At 43.6% G+C, this 12,724-nt stretch overlaps 1 protein-coding gene across 1 annotated transcript in view; it reads left to right on the forward strand.

Moving 5' to 3' along the window:
- LOC119268740 overlaps window positions 1–11,691 on the forward strand; it is a 20,741-nt gene extending 9,050 nt beyond the window's left edge. Inside the window, exons 15-27 of the mRNA XM_037550437.1 lie at window positions 78–230; window positions 309–371; window positions 463–573; window positions 662–745; window positions 849–896; window positions 1,568–1,642; window positions 7,597–7,692; window positions 7,973–8,053; window positions 8,133–8,204; window positions 8,553–8,597; window positions 9,473–9,556; window positions 9,648–9,751; window positions 10,983–11,691. Coding sequence (XP_037406334.1) covers window positions 78–230; window positions 309–371; window positions 463–573; window positions 662–745; window positions 849–896; window positions 1,568–1,642; window positions 7,597–7,692; window positions 7,973–8,053; window positions 8,133–8,204; window positions 8,553–8,597; window positions 9,473–9,556; window positions 9,648–9,751; window positions 10,983–11,103 — 1,137 coding nt within the window. The 3' untranslated portion in view covers window positions 11,104–11,691. The remainder of the gene's footprint in view (window positions 1–77; window positions 231–308; window positions 372–462; window positions 574–661; window positions 746–848; window positions 897–1,567; window positions 1,643–7,596; window positions 7,693–7,972; window positions 8,054–8,132; window positions 8,205–8,552; window positions 8,598–9,472; window positions 9,557–9,647; window positions 9,752–10,982) is intronic.
- The last annotated feature ends 1,033 nt before the right edge of the window (window positions 11,692–12,724 follow it).

The following is a 12,724-nucleotide window of genomic DNA, read 5'->3' on the forward strand; positions in this document are numbered from 1 at the left end:
GTGATACAATGTTTTATATGCTCTATGTACTGTATTTCGGCTGAATGTTTGAGTAGTATATGGCTTTTATGTAACAGGTTGAAGTAAGCAACCAGGAAGCTTCAGTTAGTGGTTCCCAGATTTCGGAAAGTGGATCTACTAAGACCTCTCTGATTTCACCTAAACAATCAGCAATATCGGTATCCGAGGCCAAACGCCACACTTCATTATTTTTTGCACTTTGCACAAAGGTATCCTCGTGAGCATACCATTTTGTCTCTTGTATATTTTGTCTGGAGAGGTACTAAAATCTTTTTGCCTTGTTCCAGAGACCTACTCTTCTTCGACAGCTGTTCAATGTTTATGGAGGGTCTCCAAAAGTTGTTAAGCAGGTTTTACTTTTAACTTGTGTTGTGAAGTTTAAAGTGTTTAAAAATTGACTACTGAATTACTTGCCGCACATTTTGGTACAAAATTGTGCAGTGTATCCATTGGCATATACCTACTCTTGTAAGAAATCTGGGATCCTCATGTCCTGAGATGCTGGACATTATCCATGGTCCACCTGAAGGCAGTGAGGAACTTGTTACTATGGTATTACAATTTATCTCTGACTTCTCTTTGTACATTATTGTGAAACATTGAAGTTGATTATGTGTTTTGCTTCATTCTATTCTCAAAGATACTGCAAACACTGACCGAAGAATCAAATCCTTCAGCCAACCTGGTCGTGGCTGTTAAACATCTATATGAGACCAAGCTGAAGGTTTGTATACCTTTTGCTTACATTGCATACTGCCTCCAAAACGATGGTTTGTGCCCTTTTATTAGAGCAGCACATCTGCTGAATTTTGTATTTTTCTCTGCAGGATGCGTCTATTCTCATTCCATTGCTATCCTCATTTCCGAAGGAAGAGGTATTGGTTTCTGTTTTTTTATATGTATTATGATGTCTACATCTTTACTATAGCTCAGAAGCAGAAATGCTGTCACTGACATGCTAATGTTTGTAAGAGCTTGTACGCTCTGCACAATCTGGACCAATCATTGCATCGGCAAAGCAGCAACTTGATTGGGACACGTTATATAATTAACAAGACAGAATTTGGGTATTTAGAGGCTAATAGTGAAAGGATTTCATAATCTAAAATCAGCAGACACAAGCACACTCCAGGCATAACAGTAATTTAAAAAAAAAGATGCAATGATTGTTCTCTGAGGTCACAATGGTTCATATGTATGCAGTTTTTGAACTTTACACAGACTCATAATTCAGGCCAACTTTGACCACTTATTCTATTTTATTTTAATACTTGGAATATCTTTAAAAAGTGTGATTTTTTTGGAGTTACACGTGTTTCGAGAATGAAACATTATTTTGCAGCTGGTAATAAATGCATGTTATAAAGTCATTTGAAAAATTCTCAGAGTATAGTTTATTATGAGTATGGTTTATTATCCACCTGTTTTTTTGTATCCATTGCATTTTTCACACTTTATGGTTTTCATGATCATGGATTTCATTTATTCTTTAAAATCTTCATTTAGTAGCATATTTATTTATTTTCTTGTTTCTTTGTGGTCTCAGGTGCTGCCTATATTTCCGAGACTAGTTGATCTCTCACCTGACAGGTTCCAAGACGCACTTGCTCGGATATTGCAGGTTGTTTTACTTTGCTTATTAGCAACTCCATTAGTTGGTATTGCATTTATATATGATGGCATTTCATAAAAGTTGTTTCGATAGAGTACCTCTATTGGAATATGTTGAGACCAACATAGCTGCCACCAGTCACAATTGATCTTGGAATCACAGTAAATAATTTTTTTCATATGAAATGCCTGCATACATTCTTGCCTCTTTATTTCATAAAATTTGAAGTTACAATACCCACAAGCAAGCAAATAAAAATGCACAAGTTATATAAAGTGTTGTAGTCGCAGGAGCCCACCTCTCTCGTTAGCCTTTTCTGTGTGTGTGGCGGCTCAGCTTGGGAACGGGAGGACTGATGCCTCCTTCTAGGTCAGCACCTCCTCATGGGCTTGGGCCCTAAGTGACAAAGCTAGATGGGCTTGGCCCATACCGGTTCAACACTCCCCCTCAAGATGGGTGGTAGATATCTATCATCCCCATCTTGTCACATGCCAAGTTACAGTCCTTCGTTCCCAGTCCCTTTGTCAAGCAATCTGCAAACTGTTGCCCAGAGCTGACATGAGTAAGACTGATGATCCCAGCATCAAGTTTCTCCTTAATGAAGAAGCGATCAATTTCCACATGTTTTGTCCTATCATGCTGAACTGGGTTATTAGCAATGGCAATAGCTGACTGATTGTCACACCACACCTTCAAGGGTCCCTTCCTCAGAAGTTTCAACTCGCTCAGTAGGTACTTCACCCAGAGCATCTCACATAACCCTTGAGATAATGCTCTATACTCGGCTTCTGCTGTTGATCTAGACACAACAGCCTGTTTCTTGCTTCTCCATGACACCAAGTTTCCTCCCACAAACACACAGTAGCCAGAAGTTGATCTTCTATCATCTTGACAACTGGCCCAATCAGAGTCACTATAGCCATCCACCTCAAGATGTCCACTCTTCGCAAACCACAACCCTTTACCCGGAGTCCCCTTCAAGTATCTCAGAATTCTGTGCACAATATCAAGATGCCCACTCCTTGGTTCATGCATGTATCTGCTCACCACACCCACGGCATACGTAATGTCAGGCCTGGTATGACACAAGTACAATAACCTCCCAACCAGTTTCTGATAATCTTCCTTATTCACCAGCTCGCCTGACTGAGCTGTCACTTGATGATTTTGTTCAATCGGCGTAGGGGCTGCATGACATCCCATCATGCCCATGTCACTCAAGAGATCCAAGGTGTATTTCCTTTGGCACAAAGATATTCCCTTCTCTGTCCGGGCCACTTCAATCCCAAGGAAGTATTTTAAGTTGCCCAAATCCTTCACCTCAAACTCATAGCTCAGACACCCCTTCAATCTCTTTATTTCCTCCTCATCATCTCCGGTGATGATAATGTCATCCACATAAACTGCAAGAATGGTGATCTTTCGATTAGAGAGTGAGTGTCTGTAGAACACCGTGTGGTCACCATTACATTGACCATACCCCATAGCACGGACAGCACGTCTGAACCTATCGAACCAAGCCCTCGGCGATTGCTTCAGTCCATACAAGGATTTCTTCAGCCTACATACCTTCCCCGTGGTCTGTGAAGTACCAAAACCTGGTGGTATCTCCATGTACACTTCTTCCTGCAACTCACCATGCAAGAAGGCATTCTTGACATCTAATTGATGCAATTTCCACCCAAAGTTTGCAGCACAGGAAACCAATATCCTTACTGTGTTCATCTTTGCCACTGGAGCAAACGTCTCGTCATAGTCAATTCCATAAGTTTGACTATATCCTCTGGCGACCAATCTGGCCTTATACCGTTCCACCTTCCCCTTAGGATTCTGCTTCACTGTATAGATCCACTTACAACTCACTGCTTTCTTTCCTGCCGGCAATGTAGTTAGCACCCACGTCTTGTTTTTCCTCAGTGCTTCCAACTCTTCTATCATCGCTTCACGCCACTTCGGATCTTGCTTTGCAGCCTTACAATCCTTTGGGATTGACACAGTTTGAAGAGAGGCAACAAACACTCTATAGGAAGGAGACAAAGCCTGATAAGACACAACATTTCCGATATCATGATCATCAAAAACCTCCGGTGGTAAAGCCTTCTGTGCCGCTTCACGTGTCCCCTTTCGCAACGCAATAGGCAGTTCCACTGTGTCAGATGAGCTTGCACCACTGCCTTGTTGCTCCCCCTGCACTGACTGCTCCCCCTGCACTTGTTGCTCCCCCTCCTGCACAAGTGGCTGCCGCCGAGAATATACCAGACGAGTGTCAGATGAGTCATGCACCTGTGGCACTTGTGGCTCTCGTCGAGAGTACACTAGGGGGGTCTTCTGCCACCGATCTCGAACAGGGAGCTGGAGATTACCAATCTGAATGGAACCCACTGTTGGCTGGACCTGAACCTGCACATCACCATCAGTGAGAGTACCAACCGGAATTGTACCCACAATTGGCTGGACTTGAACCTGCACATCATTAGTGCCCACAGAATCCTCCTGAGTGTGAGATACAGCCTTCTCCCCCTCTTGACCATCCTGCACAGAGTGTAAATGGTCAAGCCCTTGAAACAACACACTTAGATCTGTTGGCTCACCATAGAATGGCTCAGACTCCCTGAAGGTTACATCCATACTGACAAACCTGCGTTTCTCTGAGGGACACCAACATTTATACCCCTGCTGACTAGAAGAATAGCCCAGAAAAATACACTTCGCCGCTCGCGGATCAAGTTTTCCAACAGAAGGACGGTGATCTCGAACAAAACAAGTACTGCCAAACAACTTTGGGGGAACAACAAACTTAGTTTCTCCATATACTAGCTCACACGGAGATTTCATGCTTAGTATTCTTGATGGTGTCCGGTTGATCAAGTATGTGGCTGTCATAATTGCTTCACTCCACAAGAATTTGGGCACATTCATCGTAAACATCAATGACAGAGCAACCTCAAGAATATGCCGATTTTTCCTTTCTGCCACTCCATTCTGAGGAGGGGTGTCTGGGCATGTAGTTTGATGAAGAATACCTTGATCAGACAAATAGGCCCCAAATGTGTTGTTCACATACTCTGTCCCATTGTCAGTCCTGATCACCTGCACCTGCACCTGAAACTGATTCTTCACCAAGGCATGGAAATTCTGAAAACAGCTAAACACCTCATCTTTGTGACGCATCATATAAATCCAAGTCATACGAGAATAGCAATCGATGAATGTAACAAAGTATTTCATTCCATTCATTGATACAACTGGGCTCTTCCATACATCCGAATGAATAAGCATAAAAGGAGAGATGCTCCTAAGCTCCTTGCCCACATATGAGGCTCGTGTGTGTTTGGCATATTCGCAAGCATCACATGTCAACTTGCCCTTGCCTATCCCACACATAACATCCGGAAAGATTCTACTCATCTTATCAAAAGATACATGTCCCATCCTACAGTGATGGATCATCGCCTCCTTCTCCTTGTCCTCCATGGTCGCAGCACACACCAAGTCCGGCTGCACCTCCTGGTCCATGTACCAGAGCCCCCTACGCCTGGTGCCAGTCCCAACCGTCTGGCTCGTCTGGCGCTCCTGAATCACGCAACCGAATTTGTCAAGGATCACACGACAGTCAATTTGATCAATTAGAGCACTGAAAGAGACCAAATTGACAGGAAAAGCTGGCACATGTAACACTGAGGATAGGGAGATGGTCGGAGTGCACTTGACTGTGCCAACCCCTATGACAGGCTGGTTTGTGCCATCAGCAGTTTGCATTGTGCCCGTGTGAGACGGAGGGTGCTTATGGTAAGACTCAAACATGCAGGAATTACTAGCAACATGCTTAGATGCTCCAGAGTCAAGAACCCACTCTGGAGCACTCTCATTAGAAGCAAGACATGCCTCATCCGGATTACCTTCATCAGTGGAGGCCCAGAGAGCAAAGTCTCCATAGTCAGCATCAGCTGCATCTTTGCCTTGTGACGTCCCAATGTCTCCTGCCACTGTCATGTGAGCCCTCTGATCCCCTAAGTGTCCTGAGTAGCCACCTCTACCCATAGAAGCCTGGCCCCTTGAGGTCCCTGAGTATCCACCTCTGCCTCTACCACGCCTGCCTCTGCCAGTTCCCCCTCTGTCGTATCCCCTGCCTCTGCCACGAGTTGGACACGCCCACTTCCAGTGACCTACCTCCCCACAGATATGACATTTGTTGGGATCGCTCCACTCCATGCGCTCAGTGACTGCAAATGTCGAAGCCGGCACAACCTTCATGTCTGCATGCTCAAGAGATAGCCGCACCTCCTCTTGAGACATTGCAGCAATAGTCTCCTCAATAGAGGGCAGGAGAGGTTGGTGCAACAGGGATGCCCTCCTGCCATGAAAGCAACCTCTAAGCCCCTCCAACAGTTTCAGCACACGCCTGCGTGCAATCCACTTGCGCCCTGACTCGATGCAAGCCACATCATAGAGTTCCAGAGGGTCGCAGTTATCCTGCTCTGCCCACAAAGCCTGCAGCTCTGCCACATATGTCATCACTGACATGTCATCACCTTGATGCAGCCGACTGATCTTCCCCTCAATCTGAGCAATGAGCATGACATTGCCCTTACCTGAGTACAAGGTGGACAGAGTCGTCCATATCGCAGCGGATGTGGATAGCCCCTCCACAGAGCGTCCAATGGGGGGCACCACCGAGTTCAACAACCAGCCAATGAGCACAGAGTTTATGACCTTCCATCTCTTTCCCTCCACAGTAGTCTTGTCTCCTGGTTCAGCAACAGCACCCAACAAGTGCCCATCAAGCTCCTTCTGTTCCACAGCCAGCAACGCCCTTCGGGACCAGCTCAGATAATTGGTAGCCCCCTCTAACTTCATGTCCATGGGCGACAGTTCGATCTTCTGAGCCACTTCCTGTCGAGGAACGATGGCCCCAGATTTCGACTCCTCAAGGATCTTAGCTAGCTTCTCGAAAGCCTCAGCAAGGCCTGTTGGCTCACTCATCTTCGGATACAGCCTACACAGCCAACAATAGCAGCAAGCACAGCCGCACACAGTCCTCTGCAGAATCAGCAGTCTCCAGTTCCCTTTCAATCAGCAGCACAACACTGCCCCACTTCTCCTTCCTCAGCAGCAGGACAGCAACCAACAGCAACCTCAGCTTCAGGCAGCTGCAGCACACTTCTCTCCTCTGACTTAGCCGCTGCACACAGCAGCAGTTCCAGCAGCACACCTCCTGTCAGTCCCCTCTACAGCCCCTCCACATGCGCACCTCCTCAGCTCGCGCCGCCCCCTTGTCTTCCTCACTCGCACGCAGCTACTGGCGCAGCTCCCCTGCAGCTGCGAGAGGCCAGCCAGCGCACAACCGCGAGAGGGAACAAGAAGGGAATGAGGGGAAGAGGGAGGAGCCCGCGCCGAGGTGTGCCCACTCCGCCTCCTAGGTCCGCCGTCGCCGCCCTACTCCCGTCAGGCCCCGTCGTTGCTGCCTAGCTCTGATACCATGTTGTAGTCGCAGGAGCCCACCTCTCTCGTTAGCCTTTTCTGTGTGTGTGGCGGCTCAGCTTGGGAACGGGAGGACTGATGCCTCCTTCTAGGTCAGCACCTCCTCATGGGCTTGGGCCCTAAGTGACAAAGCTAGATGGGCTTGGCCCATACCGGTTCAACATAAAGTCAATGTTTGAATAGATTAGTGCATTGTACACAGTGCTGATCTTCGTCAGCATATATGTCCTATTCATTCTGGGAGCATGTTATCGATTTTGTTGAATTTGCTATATGTTTCTGTGATAGCTTCTGCGAAACAGTTTCTTTTTAGCTAATGCAACCTTTCTGTTGTTTTGTATGATTTTGTATTTTTATTTACAATGGAACAGCCCTTGTATGTGATTTGTTATTAAAGGGGCACTCTTTTAAACGATTTTAGTGAGATATGTCATATGTGTTGTTTTCTCAACCTTTGAGTTGACTGGCTCTGCTTTCGACAGGGATCTGCTCATACTGGGCCAGCGTTAACCCCTGCTGAAGTTCTGATTGCAATTCATGATATTAATCCAGAAAAGGACAAAGTTCCTCTAAAGAAGGTAATTTTGTTTCCTATTGTTTCTTTTAATGCTGTCTCGTTATATTTAATATCTCTTGAGCATATTCTCAGCATGTACAGATAGACAAAGCTTCTTTTTGAGTACCTTGTTCATTTTCTGACTTTCCATAATCAATTCAATTCTCGAGTTATATCGGACACATGTGAATGCCTAGATTTTCTAATCAAATACATACACATGCATTTGTGACGTGTGATGTTAGTTTATTTGTTGTCCTGCAGTTTTAATCGATCACTGATGGAAATGAACATATTTTCAGGTCATAGATGCTTGTACTGCTTGCTTTGAGCAGCGCACGGTATTTACTCAGCAAGTTCTAGAAAAGGCACTAAATAAATTGGTACTTACATTACCACTGTTATCATGTGCAATACTTTCATGTATATTCCTTTTGCTTAGTTGTTCACCCTGTCATGCAGGTCGACAATGTACCGATTCCTCTTCTTTTTATGAGAACAGTTATTCAAGCACTCGATGCTTTCCCAGCTTTGGTATGTTGATGCTTTGATAATTTATTTAGGTGCAGTGAATAATATCTGATTCTAACTGGTAGAAATTAGAACTTTTACTTGCCTATATCACTTTATATCGTGACTTCTAAATCTTTGCAGTCTTTAGTATAAACTGAGTACTTGCTTAGTTAGTGTATATATTTGCAGCTTACATTTCCCTTTATGTTGCGTGCAATGATTTGATTATAATTTTATTCCACAGAATAGAAACAATTCTTTCTTGCCAGAACACTTTCCATCTTTGCAATGGACTTCTTTAGGTCAAGACAACATCGAAGTTTGGATAATATTGTTTTTCAGTGATTTGATCATGCTTTATTTCATCAGGTTGATTTTGTCATGGGGATACTTTCCAGGCTTGTCAATAAGCAGGTTTGTGAATTTCTTGAGTTTCACTGTGTTTGACTCTACTTGCCTGTTCATTGATTGACCATATGGGACCCCTGTTGAATCATGATAATATTTGCTTCAATAGTCAGATAGTTAATTGTAACAGAATATGATTATCTTGTACTCGCTCTGTCCCAAAATAAGTGACTCAACTTTGTACTAACTTCTAAAGTTAGTACAAAGTTGAGTCACTTACTTTGGGACGGAGTATGAACAAGCTAGCCAGGTGTTCTAACCTAAGGTTTTATTTGGCCTTTTCTTGGTTCAATATTCTGTATAGCAACAAAAAAGAAAAAAAAACATTTTCGGACGTGTGACAACACTGAACACATGGAAATGATATATGTAGGTTTGTCTCGAAAAATCCTTTCACAATTTTTATCATAAACAGAAAAGTGCAAATTGCAGCCCTCAATAAACAGAAAGGTGCAAATTGCAGCCCTCAACTCTTACATGAGTCTAATTTTCAAACTGGAACTTTAAAACTGCCAGCACCTTTAATTCCATGATTTTGATAGTTCAAGGTTTCAACCAAGATGTTTTTGGGGATCATGATTGTGACTCGCGGGTTGAAAACTGTGCCTTCCCTTATAAACATATCGCAATAGTAACTAGTGGTCAAAGTTGCGCTTTAGAGTCTGTTTAGATGTTAGAAAAGATAACCATCTGTGACTGATGTACAGCAATTTTGTTGTATTCAACAGATTAATGATTTCTAGAACATGCTCATGTTAAACATTTTGAGTGTTTATCTTGTTTATTTTGCTAAGAAATTGTGAGATGAAAGTTTGTTAATCAGTTTTTAACCTTTCAGGTTATATTTCTTAAGCTTGAGTTTTTTCTCTCTCTTGCTGCAGATCTGGAAAATGCCAAAGCTGTGGGTTGGCTTCTTAAAATTGGCATACCAGACCCAACCACGCTCTTTTGATGTTTTACTACAGGTATTAGTATTTCTTTATTGTGTTACTGAATATATCCCTGGATATATGTTCTTGTATTTTTACTGATATGACATCACGATGCTACATGTAGTTACCTCCACCACAGCTTGAAGTTGCATTGAATAAGTACCCGAATCTTCGATCACATCTTTCTTCCTTTGTTAATCGGCAGAACTTGCACAACAAGTTGCCCAGGTACTTCCTGTTGACCTTAACAGCTCACTTGAATGCTGTGGAACTCTTGTTAACTTGGGCACAAAATAATTAATCTTGCATTTAGGTGCATTAAAGGCTGATTTTCTAGAAGTAGTAGCTATCTACTCCCTCTGTTTGGAATTACTTGTCGCAGAAATGGATGTATCTAGATGTATTTTAGTTCTAGATACATCCATATCCGAGACAAGTAATTCCAAACGGAGGGAGTATGTAACAACTTACCACTGTTGTATTAAATAAATTGCTGCACTGGCAAACATTTGGGTTGCTGCTAATAGTTACTTAGGGCTTCTAAATAGTGTAGCTAATGAGCCTGGTCTGGGTATACTTATATTGCTGTGGCACTGCTTGGGCTCGGTACTTCAATGGTGCTTTGTGTGGAATTTGTAGCCTTGGTAAAGTTGAGTTATATTCTGGGCCTCCTCAAGTAAATCTCCTGGCTATTCTTTTTGGAGTTTGTGATGTATTATTGTTAATTTGTTATGCTATGGAGTTTTTATGTGGCTCAAGCACCAAGTTAACAGCGCGTTGCCTAGGTGTCCCGAATCGATAAGGCGCTTGGCTGTGGTTGCAGTGGGTCTGCCGAAGCTTGCTAGCATATGGTTTCTCGCTGTGTCATGTATGACGTTGCAGGAGACCGGGCGGATGCTAGGATGTCTTGCAAAGGTGTATTAAAGATGCATTGCCAAAGCAGATGGCGAGAGGGGGAGACCAGGGGGGCATAGAATCTCTTCCATCCTTCCGAAGCATCTGATTTAGATCTGAACACAACCCTCTTCATAGCCATTAAGCCATCTACTCAACTCGCAATCATGGGTTTCATTGTTTCTTTCATGCCTGTCTCATGGTCATCTCCAGCAATTTCTTGCCCCACCCCTACACTACTCCCGAATCTCGAACTACCCCTTTGTCAGTGTGGCAGTGGAGAGACCTTTATTGCTCAATAATACAGTTGCAGTGACCTGTATAGTTTTTACATCCATCGTCCTATTGTGGAGTTCTAAACCAAGAAAGAGTAATCACCTTTCTTTAGAGTGTGCCATGCTGGTTCTGTCTAAGTTGCTTAAGAGTTTTATGCCCCTCAGTTGCATTAGACTCATGTCATAATGTTGTCAAAATAGATTATGTTTCCCAAAACTCCCAAAATATCTGTGGACATTCAGTTTCTCTAATTTCTAACGTGTCTTGTTTGATGATTTCTACATGGCAGACATACTTTGAATATTTTGGGCTTCCTTAACGAACCACAGCAGGCACCAATGCCATTTGCGCCCGCTGCATTACAAACAGCAGACACGACTTCCTCTCTTCCTGGTGCAAACATAATGTGAAATCTGATGATGGAAGTCGTAGCACCGATCAGGTGCAATAATGCCTTGTTCATCACAGGTGGACATTCAGAGATATATGGGCGTGGAATGACACAAATGAGGACGGCGGTGCCCTTTGATGCGTTTGCAGTTAATGCCTCTCAGCAACTCAACAATCTATCGCGGTTACTGACTAAAGGGTGGTCTGGATCGAATGTGGTTGATTAGAGGGTGGTCTATTGTGTTTGTGCTGGAGCTATTGCTTCTCCGAACACCGGTCACTCCCAAGTTGTATAGTAGCTGTATCCTTGTGGTAAAAAGTAGTACCACTTGCAGGCTGAGGCTTATGTGGCCACCAAACGGCAGAGCTAGTGATTTACAAATGGCCAAGGGATATTATTTGATAGGCATGTCTTACTCCAATGAGGACACTGGGGTACTTGCAGCAGCATTCTTTTTGCAAGGAGCCCGCAATTGACTGACTGACGCTAACCATTGCTGCAGTCCTAACAGTTTGTCTGTGTGTTGTAATATTGTATATTAAATTAATTGATTTAGTTAGCAAGAATATTTACTGTCATATTTAATCAAGGCTTTTGTCAGAGTGAATGTGTTCTTTTGTTGTTGTTGAGGGAGCGCAATCATGGTGGTTTATATTTTATGTGGAAATAGATGTAGTACAAAATTTGCTAGTACATCCACCGAAATTCCCGTCACCATATTGGCCTACCTAGGGCCATACTGAAAACTAATTGAATTAAGATTGTGACATAAAAAAAGGTACATTCCTCGTATATAGAAGAATTGCCACCATTCTTGCAGCCCATATCATTTTCCAAGATGAGGCCGTCTGTCGAGTCCTCAACAAAAGAAATATCACGGAAGGCTGGTGCTAGGAAGTCGCCACCTGGGTCCTGAGCCTTTGCCTTGATCAAAAGTTGCATCCACATTCTGTTTTATGAACCCTTCTTTTGGTTTTTCCAATCTGTGTCTTAGTGCCCGATTTCTCCATTCCTTCCTCAATCTTGAGAAGTTCTTCGCTAGAGTGGAAATGGCCTGCGCCGAACTTGTGGGTTCGTCAATATTTTCTCAATGTGTGAGTGTGATGCTTCGTCGCTCCCACCAAGTATACCACACGACCACAGATCCTCCATTCCTCTCCTGCATGCACAAGTCATTCACCATACCTCCAAGGCCTAGGATACACAAAATCTCACACACCCTCGGGCATAAGGAGAAGGCATGGCCTATCCTCTCACAATCGGCTGTGCATAGAAGACATCGAGAGGTTGTGATTTTATATGACGCTTGGCCAGGACTCTACAGAAGGTAAGCGCCATGTAACGATTTCCAATAGTAAATTTTAATTTTTGTTGGCGCGCGTATCCTAAGGGTCGACCAGATGGGACTAGTACTTGAGCCTTCATTGGAGTTTGTCCTGCTCAACTTACGTATGTGTTGGTCATCCCACTCTGCGTGATACGCTGTTCTGACCGAAAAAATTCCGTTCTTGCTGAAATGCCATGAAACGAAATCATCATCCATCATCCTCAGAGCTATCCATGCGTTGCACGAAACATTAAGATGCATTTGTATGAGTAGTTTATCTTGTGGAAAAAAAGGATGAACGAGGGAAGGCCTT

The sequence above is a fragment of the Triticum dicoccoides genome, chromosome 3A (genome assembly GCF_002162155.2).
Source record: "Triticum dicoccoides isolate Atlit2015 ecotype Zavitan chromosome 3A, WEW_v2.0, whole genome shotgun sequence".
Classification (NCBI taxonomy): Eukaryota; Viridiplantae; Streptophyta; class Magnoliopsida; order Poales; family Poaceae; genus Triticum; species Triticum dicoccoides.